This window comes from Blastomyces dermatitidis (genome assembly GCF_000003525.1).
Source record: "Blastomyces dermatitidis ER-3 genomic scaffold supercont1.3, whole genome shotgun sequence".
NCBI classification, from domain to species: domain Eukaryota; kingdom Fungi; phylum Ascomycota; class Eurotiomycetes; order Onygenales; family Ajellomycetaceae; genus Blastomyces; species Blastomyces dermatitidis.
Window position 1 is genome coordinate 5,582,160 of NW_025544776.1, and position 14,290 is coordinate 5,596,449.

The 14,290-nt window shown below is 46.4% G+C and overlaps 7 protein-coding genes across 8 annotated transcripts; 5 read left to right on the forward strand and 2 right to left on the reverse strand.

The window, feature by feature from the left end:
• Positions 1-1,047: 1,047 nt before the first annotated feature.
• Positions 1,048-1,461, forward strand: BDCG_16737 (uncharacterized protein; the record flags this gene model as incomplete). The annotated part of the gene is made up of 1 exon (XM_045425929.1): positions 1,048-1,461. The coding sequence occupies one exon, from the start codon at positions 1,048-1,050 to the stop codon at positions 1,459-1,461; it is 414 nt and encodes a 137-aa protein (XP_045280413.1).
• A 1,140-nt stretch (positions 1,462-2,601) lies between these two features.
• Positions 2,602-4,287, forward strand: BDCG_03366 (Wet1-IV; the record flags this gene model as incomplete). Its single annotated transcript, XM_045418965.1, has 1 exon — positions 2,602-4,287. One exon carries the CDS (start codon positions 2,602-2,604, stop codon positions 4,285-4,287), a length of 1,686 nt encoding a protein of 561 aa, XP_045275416.1.
• A 1,040-nt stretch (positions 4,288-5,327) lies between these two features.
• BDCG_03367 lies at positions 5,328-6,961 on the reverse strand. 2 transcript variants are annotated; one of them, XM_045418967.1, is made up of 3 exons: positions 6,724-6,961; positions 6,512-6,628; positions 5,328-6,399 (listed from the first exon to the last, which is right to left on the reverse strand). In XM_045418967.1, exons 1-3 carry the CDS (start codon positions 6,794-6,796, stop codon positions 6,029-6,031), a joined length of 561 nt encoding a protein of 186 aa, XP_045275417.1. In that variant the 5' UTR covers positions 6,797-6,961; the 3' UTR covers positions 5,328-6,028. The 2 variants fall into 2 exon arrangements, with proteins under 2 accessions (XP_045275417.1, XP_045280414.1); XM_045418966.1 differs by having other exon boundaries at positions 5,328-6,447; positions 6,724-6,912.
• Positions 6,564-10,782, forward strand: BDCG_03368 (calponin domain-containing protein). Its single transcript, XM_045418968.1, has 2 exons — positions 6,564-7,449; positions 7,520-10,782. The coding sequence occupies exons 1-2, from the start codon at positions 7,283-7,285 to the stop codon at positions 9,315-9,317; spliced, it is 1,965 nt and encodes a 654-aa protein (XP_045275418.1). The 5' UTR covers positions 6,564-7,282; the 3' UTR covers positions 9,318-10,782.
• An 85-nt stretch (positions 10,783-10,867) lies between these two features.
• BDCG_16738 (uncharacterized protein) lies at positions 10,868-11,581 on the forward strand (the record flags this gene model as incomplete). The annotated part of the gene is made up of 4 exons (XM_045425930.1): positions 10,868-10,873; positions 10,991-11,017; positions 11,100-11,161; positions 11,341-11,581. 4 exons carry the CDS (start codon positions 10,868-10,870, stop codon positions 11,579-11,581), a joined length of 336 nt encoding a protein of 111 aa, XP_045280415.1.
• A 48-nt stretch (positions 11,582-11,629) lies between these two features.
• Positions 11,630-12,034, forward strand: BDCG_16739 (uncharacterized protein; the record flags this gene model as incomplete). Its single annotated transcript, XM_045425931.1, has 1 exon — positions 11,630-12,034. The coding sequence occupies one exon, from the start codon at positions 11,630-11,632 to the stop codon at positions 12,032-12,034; it is 405 nt and encodes a 134-aa protein (XP_045280416.1).
• Positions 12,035-12,289: 255 nt separating this feature from the next.
• Positions 12,290-14,017, reverse strand: BDCG_03370 (short-chain dehydrogenase/reductase SDR). Its single transcript, XM_045418969.1, has 5 exons — positions 13,458-14,017; positions 13,256-13,397; positions 13,113-13,190; positions 12,972-13,053; positions 12,290-12,894 (listed from the first exon to the last, which is right to left on the reverse strand). The coding sequence occupies exons 1-5, from the start codon at positions 13,693-13,695 to the stop codon at positions 12,472-12,474; spliced, it is 963 nt and encodes a 320-aa protein (XP_045275419.1). The 5' UTR covers positions 13,696-14,017; the 3' UTR covers positions 12,290-12,471.
• Positions 14,018-14,290: the final 273 nt, after the last annotated feature.

Sequence of the window (14,290 nt, forward strand, 5' to 3'; positions counted from 1 at the left end):
CAATATACATATATATATATATATATATATATATATATACGCACATATAGAGGCCATTTTATTTGGTATTGAAGGTTTTGTGGATCCATCCTGCGTTTGTTTCTGCGGCCTAGAAAAATAAGTAGGTATTGAATATTAGCTATTTTCTAGAGGTAAAGCACACAGAAGAAACTGCAGGGAATAATTTCTTCCCCTTCTGTTGCATTTGATAAAGTTGAATCCGACTGGTTGGCTCTGGCGCACTGCGTCTGTATTGCCAACGATGCAACAGTGCCTTAAATGGAAACTCGAACTTGTCTAAGATCACTCGGGTTTGCGCAGGAGAGGGGCAAGGCATGCAACTTTGCAGCACGTCCATATACCATATATAGCGGCGGAATGAATGCGCAATGCACAATGTGCCTGTACATGCCGAGGAGACGGACAGGGAGACCGCCGGAATTGGATGTGTCTGAGCCTAAAAATGGCGGGGGCGGGGACAAGCGTTAGGTTAGGCTCTGGATTATGTAAGCACCAGAACAAAGAGGAAGCCTCCAACCTCAAAAAAGCTTTCATCTTTCACAAAGACCACACCCCAAAACGCTATTGCTATAGTTCCTATCCTTACCGCCTGTCTTCGAATCCGTACTATTATCGCCAGATCGCAGCTGACATCATAATCAGGTTTCTCTTTACCGGCAATGTGGTACCATTGTTGGCTGAGAAGGCTGCATCCCGGTCATGGCTGGCTCATCGGGGATATGTCCCCTCTTCCAATATCAAGCCCAACGACGTCCCTGCATGGTTTTTTTCCTTTTTTTTTTTTCAAAAAAAGGCCTGGTCAGTGTGGCTTGTGCTTCTGAGCTTGAATGGTCTATTCATGGGCATCGTTGCCAAGTACATACGATATATAAGTACTATGTACTCAAAATTTTATTTTCCGCCCTGGAAAAGATCGTCTACGCCCCGCTCGTCCCCTGGTCATTGAGACAAAGGATCGACGTAGCGGCGAATCCTGACAGTCTTTGTTAATTGTTGAACTGGATAGCAACCTCATTACCCCGTAAAATGAATGGCGCCTGTGCCAAAAACGTGGAATTGTTCCAAGTCATGGGCTTCAAGTGCATCCTTCGACCACGAGTCTGTAGCCGTGGGTTCCAGAAAACGTGCTCTCATCCTCCATGCAGCGCTTCTAGCCGCGCGAACGTGGACGGCGTGTACAGTGTGAATGCCGAACTGTCGCCTTATGCTTACATCTACCCAACGTCTGCGGATGAGGATCCTATGGGGTCGCTGTTTTTGGGCCGGAAGATTTCAAGTGAAAATCCCCCCGGAATCAACTCCCGCATAGGTACGATTGATCAGGCACCATTAGCCTGGGATTTACCCATATTTTCACGCTTTCCCTGTGGAGAAGAGAGAGGACATTTGGGCGTTTTTATTACGCATCATAATAATCCCCTCCGCAAATCACATCGATGACCAGGCGAGTTTACTGGAAGTTTATCTCGAACTCCCCCCCTCTGTCCTCGTCGTAACCACACTTTAGTACCTATCAACAATTACCTCATATTGGTCCAATTACCTTTGCATTGCAGGCGCGATTTACCTACCTGCGGTGTATAAGCCAGCGGCCGTTGGATATATCTCAGTTTCAACCAAAGACATGCTAGTTCTGGAACATGTCGAGGAATTTCAAACCTGCGTAAGGCTTCTATTATTTCTGCATGGACCCCATCCTGTGCAACTGTGGTAGTTCCTTTTCCATGCTGTATCTGCATTTTTCTTACGTTTGATGGGCATTCTTACCCATGAGATCAGGAGATCTCATTTAGAGTTTTTTAGGGGGCTTAGTTTTTTTTTCTTTTCTTTTCTACTAATCTGTTATTTTAGTCCTACTAGACTCCATTTCCTTTGTCTTCACTGCTTCAAACCCTAACGGCTTTTTCTATCCACGGTAGTGGTCTTGCTTCGGGGTCTTGATTTTACTGCAAGTGTTATCTAGCATGCCCACAACTATTTCACTCATGGCCTGAGCAAAATGCTGGGTCCACGGCGGTGCCACAGCGACGGTGGATGACTGACCATCTTTGAATTATTCTGATCGTAAATCATTTCTGGCAATTCTTAACTTCTTTTTTCTTAATTAGCCTGGATCATAAAAAGCGCACCCCCCTTTCTCTCTCGCAGGCTTCCTTTTATTTTTAGTTTTATTTTTTATTGTTTTCCCTACTTTTTTCTTTTTCTCCCGGAAAACGAGATTCAGCTGCCCCTCGAATGAAGCATATTGTCATACTGAGGGGGACCCTTTTGAATATTTTATCTGGAGCCTGATTTGACTTTTCCAAACACTCGTCGTTGGCGCGTTGCCTTGGTGCTTTGTTTGTTTTACTCTCTGCTATATGAGCGTTATTCTCCCACAGTTATCAATTACCTGGGGGGATCCTTTGTCAAAGCCAGTAGGTCCAGTTGCGGGGGAAAATCCCTGAGTCCTTATTGCTGAGCGTATGATTCCCCCCCCCTCCCCCCCCCCCCCCCAATCCTCTTCTTTAAATTATAAAGGTGCCTTCTCTGCCCCTCCTCCATAGCTAATTATCACGTCAAGCAGGTGGAAAAAATCTGATGAAAACGGTCGACAAAGCCCCCGCCAATTATTTCTCCAAACAGCACTCGCTCCGTGCTATGTTTACTCAGCACATTAATATGCAACCATTGCATGATGTTACCGACAAAGAGGCACAAGATGCACCCTTTTCCAGTGATGTCAACACCCTCTTTGATGCAGGAACACCCTGTAAGGAGTTGCAGGCTCGTAATCTGCGCAATGGCCTGTTATCCTTTCATTCTGACCAACCGTTGGAAATGCATGATAAACATAATTTTGGCTCCAGTCATAGCTATTCAGAATTTGGAGACCCTGGCCCTGGTTTGGAGGCTATGTTTCATGATCACAAGGATCCCAGTCTATATACATCCTCACCACCTTCGCCTCCCCAGCATATATACAAGAACAACCCCTCATCACCAAGTGGAACTCGCCATCATGAATTAAATAACTTCAGAGAATCGATCCGCAGACACACCTCACACTTGGACTTGACGCACTCCTCAGGGCACGCGAGCCTTGCAATGGCATACCACACATCATGGCCAAACCGTTTCCAGGGCTTCGGCATACACGCTCATGATTACCGCACCCCGCTCCCTCCAACATCATCACCGAGACCAGGGCAACCCGAAAACATATCACGTTTGGCTGGGCAAGATAGTGGATTGCAACACGACTACGTCGCAAAGCCTGCTTACCTACTTACCATGAGTAACGAACCGCAAAGTACACCAATCCCAGGCCCTTGTACGGATCAAGACATGAGGCATATTTATGTCAACCAACAGAGACCAGCAACATCTACTAGCCCGAGTCACTCTCCTCCTAGCCATCATATTTTACGTTCCCAACCATCCGAGCCGTCGTCTATGTCATGGAATAGCGAGTCCATTGATGCACCTTCCTTCCATTACTCGACGCCGGACCTTCAAACACCTGATAACCAAAATTGGTGGCAGCCATCAGACATCAATTCTTACTCTCAGAGTACCTACCAACCCATAGTCATGGCACCAACCCCTCAAAGGCCACGAACCCACCAGACGCGAGTACTGCAAGGTACCAACATGATGCACCTAGGGCAATCTCCAGATATGGGATCAGTGGGAGAACCTCCTCTTTCCGCCTCTGCAATATCTTGTCCAGAAGATATGGCTCGTACACCTTATACGCCTCTTGCACTGACACGAGATAATATCTCCCGGACTTCACCATTAGGGGCCCCGAACCAACGACAATATGCACCGCCTCGTAATAGCCAACCCGTTTCTCCAGCCCTAGCCAACATCAAATCCCCAGGCTTACCTCTTCGATCAACATCCACCAACCTAACCAACCGGCTGCCAAAGCCAAAGCCAGAAATACGTCCTCACGACCAACAACATCAACGCAGGACTCATATCCGCAAAGCCTCTAATCTTCCCACGAATTCGCAGAGGGGTATTAAAGGAGCACATATAACTCCAAACAGCAATTCAAACCCAACCGCCAAACGCCCAATGAGTGTTTCTTTTGTGAATTTTACCCCTGAGGATAGCCAAAAGCTTCTAACAGGCGTGGCGCCAAGCGGAAGCTCCAAGACCAAGGCAAGAAGAGAGCAGGAAGCACGCGAAAAACAACGCAAACTCAGCGAGGCGGCGATGCTGGCAATTAAAAGAGCTGGCGGCGATGTTGAGGCGCTTGAAGCAGTTTTCTGTTGAAGACAAGGGAAGAACATCAAACTGCCGCCAACCATACCTTACAACGTATAATGATTATCTGCACATGAAAGCTAAGATGGAAACGAAGCTAGTTACATAATAGAGGGATCATAAAAATTTATTTGAATTCTTTTTGCTCTGCTTATTTTTTTCTATTTGTGATTGACAAGTGTTTTCTCCCTCCTGCATACCTGGGTCACTTCGAGTACCTAGATTGATCTCTGTTTTGGTTACACTTTGCTCCTTGTTGAAGAATTACATTCTGTATTGCAGATACAAGGACCTCCTACGCTGCTATATCCCTTGATTGATTCCCCCACCGCTCCTACAATTGCTATTTTGCCTTGATTTTTCTTAGCGACAAAGGTATTCTTATTCCACGGCTCTCACCAGCGCCGCTCTGATACCTCTAGCCTCCAACAGCACAATTAATACGAATGCCAACGTTCAAATAAGATACAAAGGCCAAGTAAACCAACAACCAACTTACAATCAATGGTTATTATCCATTGGTTGTCTTTCTTTCTTTCTTCCACCTTTGCCCCCTGTCTTTCCCATTCTCCTAATGCTGCATAACCCCGTGCACTTGAAACAAGCAACGGTTGTTGTAACCATATATATATATATATATATATCACGACCTAATGTTAGGTGGGAAACACTTCCGACTCGAGGTTTGCAAGACATACCTGATAAATATTCCGATGCATATAGCCGACCTCGCCTCCTTTCTCTCCCCTTCTCCCAAGGCGTACTACGATTTTGCGCAGGTGCGGAGTACAGGACGTTATGTTGTGTAGATTGTATATCATGCCGTGGCATCTGGTTCGAGCGGTCGGTGCCCAACCCACACTTGTTGGAAAATGTACCTATGGACACATTCGATGTATGTTGGCGCTAAGGTGTTATGTGTATTTTGTTATTAGTATTTGCTTATCCGAATGCTTTATAGAACTGAAAAGATACCTAGTAGAAAATTATGAGTGAAACAAAAATCATATAGAATTTTGTTTAAATATAATAAAAAAGTGAAACTTTAATTTTAGTGATTTATAAGTGTGGATGTATGATTCACTCTCCTTTGTAAAGCATGATAATTTTATAAGCACATATATATCTGTCACTCTAGGCAACTGTATGTAAGACAGAATGGCTCGGATGTATTGTTGAAACATTTGCAATAACCACTCCTGCAAGAGAGCATTGAAGAGTAAATTATTTATAACTTCATTAATATGAGTATCAATAATGTACAGGATAATGAGCATTTCTTATTCAATACTCTTAGTGAAAGGGGAGATAAATCTCTTAGACCTGACGCCACAGATTTCATGCCAGTCAAGTCAAATTATCAGAGTAGCAGCAACCATGTCGCATGTTGGGTGCGAATTTGACCCATTCCTTTTGGCATCCTACCTCTATTACCTTTCAGCCTATTTATTTTACATATGTATTCCGAAAATCGCCACCAGTGTATTGTACAAGAATTCGGTTGTAGGGTGTGTGAGTGCCTGACGGGATTGGTGTCGAATTTTATCCAACGATAACTTTAGGCATCCACAAGTTTTGTCCGGAAAGCAGAGGGACCCAATGTTCGTTCTGTCGTGCGCAATGGAGAGGGTCGTTTTTTTTTTTTTTTTTTTTTTTTTTTTTTTTTTTTTTTTTGAAATATGTCTTCTCCAGCCCAACCGTTGGCGAAATCCCATGTTAGTTTGATATCCCAACCATCAGATGTTCAAATTTATCTGCCTTTTGGAGTTGGATTCCACGATTCAGGTTGCCATTTCTCACTTGGTCCGCCGGTTTCTCGAGCCCAGGGGGATTTATTTTTGTTACCTTGACCATTGGGTACTGGCTGTTTCTCGATGGTGTTTTGTACCCCTGCCGGTTGGTCAGGTTGGGCGGCGGAGTGATGGGGTTCGTGGGAGGGTTTCGTTGTGGGACCGGACTGCTGTCCCTGTGGCCTGTCCAGGAACGAGGGCTTGCTAGCCCATCGCTCATCTGCGAGTTTGGCGAGATGTTTCATGCGCTCTTGCCGGAGAAGGTCGTTTTGCTGTTCTTGTATGGTTGGGGGCTCCTGGCGAGTGTACCGAAGCCACTGATGCCATTGCGCTACGGATGCCAGTACTGTTAGCAGCATATCTGTAGAAGATAGATGGACTATGGATTTGTAATGATTAACTGCAGGTTTGAGACGATGGGATAGTTATGGCGGATGACTCACGGGAAACCTTCACATCCGCAAGGTGGGTTTTCGGGTTGTACTTCACGATGCGCCGGAGTCGCTTGGAATTGAGAGCGTCCTTAAATTCCCAGAAAGTATTTCCATTCAGGTCCTTTCCTGTGAATTATTAGAAGAGCTCTTTATATTATTCCAATAAAGCAGTCACCAAGCTAGAGGGAGCATCTATGACGGAGTTTCGTCTGTGAACTTACCGGCGAGAAAGGTTCTGCGCCAGGGAAGCTTCAGGCTCTTCCACTTGAACCACAAGCTATTTATCGGGCTCATATTTATGGTCTGGGTAGAACATATGTATTCTAGCCCTAGAACACCCCAATACACCCCTGCACTGTTATCGTAGCATGGCCGTGAGAGAAATGGTTGATTTTCAGAGAGCGTTTGCGAGTGTTCGCCGCAAACAAATTTAGCGCGTGCTGACTATTTATGTCAACCATACCATACCATACCCGCTTGTCGTCATCCATCCTTCGCCTTCACTCCTCAACCCCTCGACCACCCGCCAACTCCCCATCAATGGGCAACACACCTAGCGCGCAAAACTATAGCCAGTTTTATATGCTTTATGGGCCTATTCTCCTTTGATTCATTTGAGATAATCGTGCAGAGCGCGAGTTCCTACCGCCTGGATGCCTGTGCGCTAGCAACCGTTTACACTTCTCCTGAGTTCCGAATACCGCATTGATTCCTGATCAATATCCATCCGATTCCCGTCTCGACGTCCTATCACGCAACGGAAAATCCCCAGCTTTCATCATGGCATCGGTTTCGTCGTTAGACAGAGACCTTCGCAGTCTGCGGCTGTCACGATATACACCGGAGGCAGCCAATGAAATCCGGGAGTGGATAGAGGAGGTACTGCATGAGAAATTACCTAGGGGAGATTTATTAGAATTGTTGAAGAGTGGAGTAATTCTTTGTCGGTAAGTTGACTATGCATATTTGAATTTTGTTTGATTTGCGTAGGACTTTCTATTAACGTAACTATGCAAGGCTTGTTAATCTCGCCGTTTCTCCGGGCGTAAAATACAGAGACTCAACCATGCCTTTCGTTCAAATGGAAAACATATCGCATTTCCTCCGCGCATGCCAAGTCGCGCCTCTGAGCCTCCAGCCGCACGACGTATTTCTTACCGTCGATCTCTACGAATACAAAGATCCCGCGCAGGTGCTACAATGCATCCGATCCTTTAGCAGGCGAGCCAATGCACTTCAACCGGGGAAGTTTCCGCGAGCGATTGGCATCAAGAATAAGGGCGACGCCATGAGTCCTCAACTTACTGGGTCTAGCCAAGGTGCTGGTCTTGGCCGGCCGTCTTACACTCGGGGCAGAGGTGCTAGTAACGCTAGTGAATCGCGTTCGGCCACTTTTAACCCCATTGGAAAGACTTCAACTTCTGGACAAAACAGCCCTTCCAAACCCTCCTCTAATACCACATCACCAAAGCATGCTGTTAGTGCTTGGTCCAATAAAGAAGAGGAAAGCACGACCATACCAGCTTGGAATATACACCAATATGGATACATGGGAGGGGCAAATCAGGGCAACCTTGGAATATCATTTGGTGCCAGAAGGCAAATTACAAGTGCCGCGCCACATGTGCCTAGCCTAGCGGATAAAGAGAGGAGGAGGCGAGAAAGAGAAGCGGAAGAAGAAAAGCTAAGGTTGCAACGAGAAGACGAAGAGCGCCAACGACGAGCAGCGCTTGAAGAAGAAGAAATCCGAGCCAAGGCCGAAGAGGAACGCTTGTGGCAGGAGAAAACCCTGCAGATGAGGGAGAAAGAACGGAGGGAAGCAGAAGAAGAGAAGAGCCGATGGGCAGAGCAGCAACGCAAGTGGGAGGAAGAAGAGCGTCGTCGAAGCCTGGAGGAGAAAGAGACGGAAGAACGCCTGGAAAAGGAACGACTACGGAAAAAAGAGCTCAGTAATTCCCGACTGAACGGCCAATTTCTCAGCCAGTATCAAGCCTCTCAGGCCAAAACGCCCACGGCTGCATCTGGTGAAAGTGAACGCATAAAAGAACTCGAGCGGCAACTTGAGCTTGCCAAGGAAAGAGAGCGTCAGTACGAGCGCGAGCGCGAGGAACTCGCTCGGTCTCGCGGGATCAATCAAGGAGTCGTGGAGTCGCGGAAGAACCAATCTCGTAGCCGTAGCCACCCCCGCCCTACCCCGGTGAAGCCTAGCTACGATGCATCTTCCCTAGCGGAAGAGCGCAAGCTACTTAGATCCGAGTGGCAAGCTTCCCAGGATAGCGCTCCTGCTGACGAGCCTACCCCACCCTCTCTACCTCCGCGGTCACTCCCTAAGCCACCGGTAGTACTACCTAAAAATACGAATCTACCATCGCCATCCCGCCCTCTACCAGACCCCGCGAACTACACTAATAAAAGTCGCACAGACCGTTTCTTAGATAAAAATCAAGCCCCCGAACCCGCGCACCCGACTTCTCATAGGCCTCCTGAATTTTCATCAACTTTAGAAGTTGACGAGGAGAATGCCAGGCGTGCCGCTTCAACTCAGAAAACTCGAGCTGGAGGCTGGGCCTCCAAATCGCTACTTGAGCGCGAAATGGAACGGGAACGCGAACGTCAGCGCGAATGGGAAGAGAACCAGAAGCAAACAAAGGAAGCCGTGAAACGAGGGGTTAGTACAGCGGGCACGGCGCCGGGTGAGGGCGCGTGGGACGTGAACCAATATGGTTATATGGGCGGAGATAACCAGAATAGAGGTGGTCCCGGGCTGTTTGATGGTGCCAGGAGACAAATCATTGGACCACGCCCACCACCTTAATGTCTAAATCCCAAACGTTATGTTTTATATTGATTGCTATACGATTTCGATGCCCCCGGCAATATATACAGCGTTGTTTCACCTCTATTAAACTCTTCTTTTTGCAAATATTGACTAACTATCCCACCTGCCCAGTTGTTTCTTCTCTCTTCCCTTTTCCTTGAACGTTTTCACAGATTTTGACTCTATGTAAATGTTTCTTTCTATTTACCTTCAGTCCAACCTCATTTGCTTGGGTACATTTCTAACTAGCATTTTTTATAATGCTAGCTGGATAGAAAATGTACCTTCGATATTTACGTGCGCCAGTTCTTTGACTTCAAAATTAAAAACGCCATCCCTTCATGTATTTACGTTCCCTTATCTCGCGATCTACCTCGATGATGGGAGCCAATGACATTTGTAGCAGGCGACGATGGTTGGGTGTGTGTGTACGTATTTAACAAAATAAACAAGAAATAATGAGCAAAATAACGGATTTTCCATATGTCAAGGCCATACATAGCGGAGTTGTAATAGGCTCAGACATAGGAACATATCACTCGTCAATCCATCGCGGCGTCGTATTCCCCCGATCACACAATCATGCTCAAAAAGGTATGACATGGCACAATATGCAAGTATCCCGGTTTCATTTTAGATTCACGAGGTACAACGTCCTAGTTTCGTGGATCAAGGGTGAAAACTTGCAGCAAGGTTGGACGCGAAATAAAAAAGGCAATGATGAACGGTTTTACTCCCTTGGGCACAGGCGATACAATGATGAATGGACAGCTGACACTGTTGTTTCTCTTTGACTGGATGTGACAATATCATACCTACACACCGCTTGCTCCGTTATCGATGTAGGTCAATAATATAGTTTTTTGTCTGTGATGAGCAACGATTGTTTCAAGTTTACATGTTTAAATTGGATTATAGACTTTATAATGTTTACTACAAGCTTGGCCGAGATTATTAGTCTATCTAAAATTCGAAGGGAAAGAAGAGTTGATACCTGGCCACTTATGTTCTGCTACCTGCTACCAATCGGTTAATAATATTCACGGCTCAACGGGTAAAATAGTCATTCTTGTTGGAAGTTAACTTAATAATAAGTCTCCAATAACCACATGTTTGGTGCTACCGACAGGTAAATTCTTCTTATCGGATGAACCATCACATTTAGTAGTGCAATATTTACCATACCAACGATGGTTTGTTTTCTCGGCTTTTAAAAGCGATACTTACCTGGCTTGATGAAAGATCGGGATATTAGGATACAGGAACCATCACGATGAGATTCCAAGTCACCTTATGTTTCTTTAACAGGGGGACGACTAGCATAAATCATTCTGGAGTCACGGCCGTAACAATCCGAATCGCCGTACTCCATAATTTCTACGAACTTGCCCGCTGGTGATGAATCTCTTATTGGGAGCGTATTGGAATTGTAGAGGCTAGTGGAAAATTGAGGAAGTACTTGTGATAGGCCGGGCTTGACATACATTATCCACAGATGATGATGGCCTCTGATATTGGACCAACGGCTCTGCACCAATTGTTGTTGCATGAAGGTGACAACACCCTTGCAGATGGAGCCAACCCTGAAACCCTGTTATCCGCGTGGAAAACAAGAGGATACATTTTGAGCCTTTTGCGAACGGAAGATTATAATTACTGCTTTGCAACAGTTTGCATCAGATTCAGTTGGAATGATTGTATGTGTTTTCAGAGGAACTTGATTTCAAAGTATGGTGAGGTTGGGTTTAGCTATTGATCTAGTTAATTAATCTAAACTAGGCTAGCGTCTTGAGTTGGAAACGAGCCTCAACCTCTCGAGTTCAGCCAAACACTGAACAAAGGTGTGTAATTCTTTAACCCCTACACCTCCTATTTCCACGGCCTCTATGAACTACGCCTGATGAACTCATTCATAGTCAAAAGGTTTTTACATGGATACAGCTGAACAGAAGTTGCTTGTTGGTTTTATTAACCATCATGGTCGAATGAACGAACCCATTTACTGCTCCACCTATTCTAGTGCCATTTGTCGGGAATCCCACTCCAGCAACGGCGCTACTGATTGCGATAAAGGGCTTTATCTTGACGCAGCTCTATCATGCGAGCCGATACTCATACATGTCGGCTTTCCTGTCCCTGAACGTGACTCAAAATTTCACAGCAATACTCTGGCCCTCACTACCATATACTCCACTCCCGCTCACTCTGCTGGCACTCAGTTAGCACTCCAATGGAACTTTGCAACTTCAGACGATCGCTGAGGCACAGCATGTACTGATACGTCCTTTCGAGCTCGCAACCCGGAAGAAATGTACCCGCTTGTGAAGGCCCAAGCAGGTGTTTTCGGCATGGCAGGCAGTTTCATTGGGAGAATCTGGCCTTACGCACAATGGAAGATTACTACCGCCGACCGCTACGCAGGACATTTCAAGGCCAAAAACAAAATTTCCCAATTCTGTTTATCAACGGGAAATATGACACCTGTACGCCATTTAGCTCCGCGCAGTCTGCCAGCGAATGCTGCTCACCCGTGCTGGACATGGCATAAATTCTTCCGTCATCCTAGTACCTGTACGGCGAAGGCCGTAAGGTCAGATTTTGTCGACGGGAAGTTGCCCAAGAAGAGGACGGTTTATAGAGCTGATCTAGGGGCGTTTGAAGTTTTAGGGTTTGGCGGTGTGGGCGCAGGTAGCCATTTGGAAGACGAGTTATGAGCTAGGGTGATAGAAGATGAGAACGATAGAAGTTTATTGACACGGATTCTGGAATACAGCGCCTTGGATAATTGAAGGAGAATTGAATGAGGGCGTATTGACAAGACACCCCTTCGCAAACTGCCTTCCTACCCGACCTGTCCTACTTGCATTTCTTTGAGCTATTATAGAATGGATTATGGAGTTTCTATCGCCTTGTCGCCAACAGGCTGTGCTGGCGTCCTCGATGAAATTGTACAGGGAATGGGTATTTGATTGAGAAGAGAGCTGAGTTGGATTGTATTCTACCTAACTACTGTACTCCGGTTACATAAAACAAAATCACGTGGTATAGGCGGTGCACAATTTGATGGGCCATCGATCCACACCTCACTCAGCCGCCAACAGGAGAAAGAAAGTTGAGCGTTTACCATAAGTGTACTACTCCCTTCACGAGATCAAAGTTCTATTCTACCGTTGTGCAATCCTCCGGTGACAGGTATGTCTGCCCCTGTGGTGTATGAAGCCCCTTCGCTCAACAGGTATGCGACTGCCATGGTGAGATCGTCCCGCTGGCCAATTCGTCCCATCGGCGGGATCCGGTTGACAATTTGCTCAAGTTCTGTGAGGCCTTCTGTCATTTCAGTCGCAATGTACCCTGGAGAGAGGGTATTGACCCTGATGTTGTGTGGTGCCATTTCTACCCCTAGGGACTTTCCTAGCAACTTGATTGCTGCTTTCGATGCACCATACATGGAAACCCTCTGCGACGGTATGGCGCAGTGGCCTGCCATGGATGAGATCATTACGATCGAGCCACCAGTGCCTTGTTGCATCATTTGGCGTGCTGCCAGTTGAGCAGAAAAGAAGGAACCAATAACCTGTGGCGGTTAGCTCCCTGCTTCCAGGCTGCCGTTTATCGAAGAGATAAACGGGATATCAGCATGCAGAGACTCACATTGATATCAAGAATGCGCCTGGATTCCTCCCACCCGTATTCTAAGAAGGGTTTGTCCAATGCAAGCCCCGCAGCGGTCACGCTATATCACAAAGCAGTCAGCCAAATGCACATGGTTCGAGACCGACTGGGCATATTTACCAATTATCGATGTGGCCAAATTCTTTCGCTGCCGCTGAAAACGCGTTTTCTAGACTTCCCTTTTGCGTCACATCGGCTCTACCCCAAGCTCAATTGTTAGTATCTATTCGGGGGCTAATGAAACAGTATGGGTTCTAACGGACTTAAAGTATTTTATTCTCGTCCCAAACTGGCTCTGCAGCTTGTTTATGTCCACCTGAGGCTCCATAATATCAAGAAGGGCCACTTCGCTACCGAGGCCAGCCGTTGTTTCAGCAAGCGCCAACCCAACTCCCCTGGTCCCTCCTACAAGAAAGTTAATGATTTTCGAATGGATTCTATGAGGATGTCTCCACTGATGCTTACCTGTGATGACCGTGACCTTTCCGTCAAGGGACAGTTTTGAAGCGATGGATGCACTGAGGTTTACAGGCTGCTTTGTCGATGTCGAAGCCTCCCGTTTACTACCTAAGCCTTTATCGCCAAATGGCGTTGTTGACCTCCCAAGACATCCTGGAAATCGCGATACTGCACTTTGCGGTGCCATTCTATAAGTGGTCTGGAGCGGGATTGTACCCCATCTCATTTTTGCAAGGGAGGCCATATCGGAATAGAGAACTCGTTTTGTTCGTTGCGCTGATTGCTTTATGTTTATTTGAGCCCTGGAGTCGATGTTTGTTTTCTTCTACTACAATGGATGCGAAACTGACTTCTTAAGGGCCCGCCGTATGCTAGGAAATGCGGGGATAGATCCCATGAGCTTCCCCGCAAATACAAGGGGTTTGAGGGGCAAGTGGTATGCCGATTGAACCGTCCTGGGCATCTCCAAATCGCTCCAAAGTGGGCTACCACTAGGAGATATATTCCGGAACCTGCATTCAATTTCAACCCAGGCACTTATCCAAAAGCTATTGGACCAAGGTGCGCCGATTGTAATGTTTGTCTGTGTTATGCAGTATAGTTTTGCAGCAAGGGATTTATAAATACGGGGCACTTTCCCATTGCTGGATGCAACAGAAGATGGTCACCATTTTTCTCATTTTGGGGGTTTCTCTAACAGTTATACGGGCAAGTACGTGGCTCTTGCAGGAACTCAATCGAAAGAAATACTGTGCTTCGCTGCCTGCAATAGGGACTATTCATAGATGGGCTAGTTGCTAACAGCCGTCAACAGAAGGCATCGATAAGCGGGTTGTGAT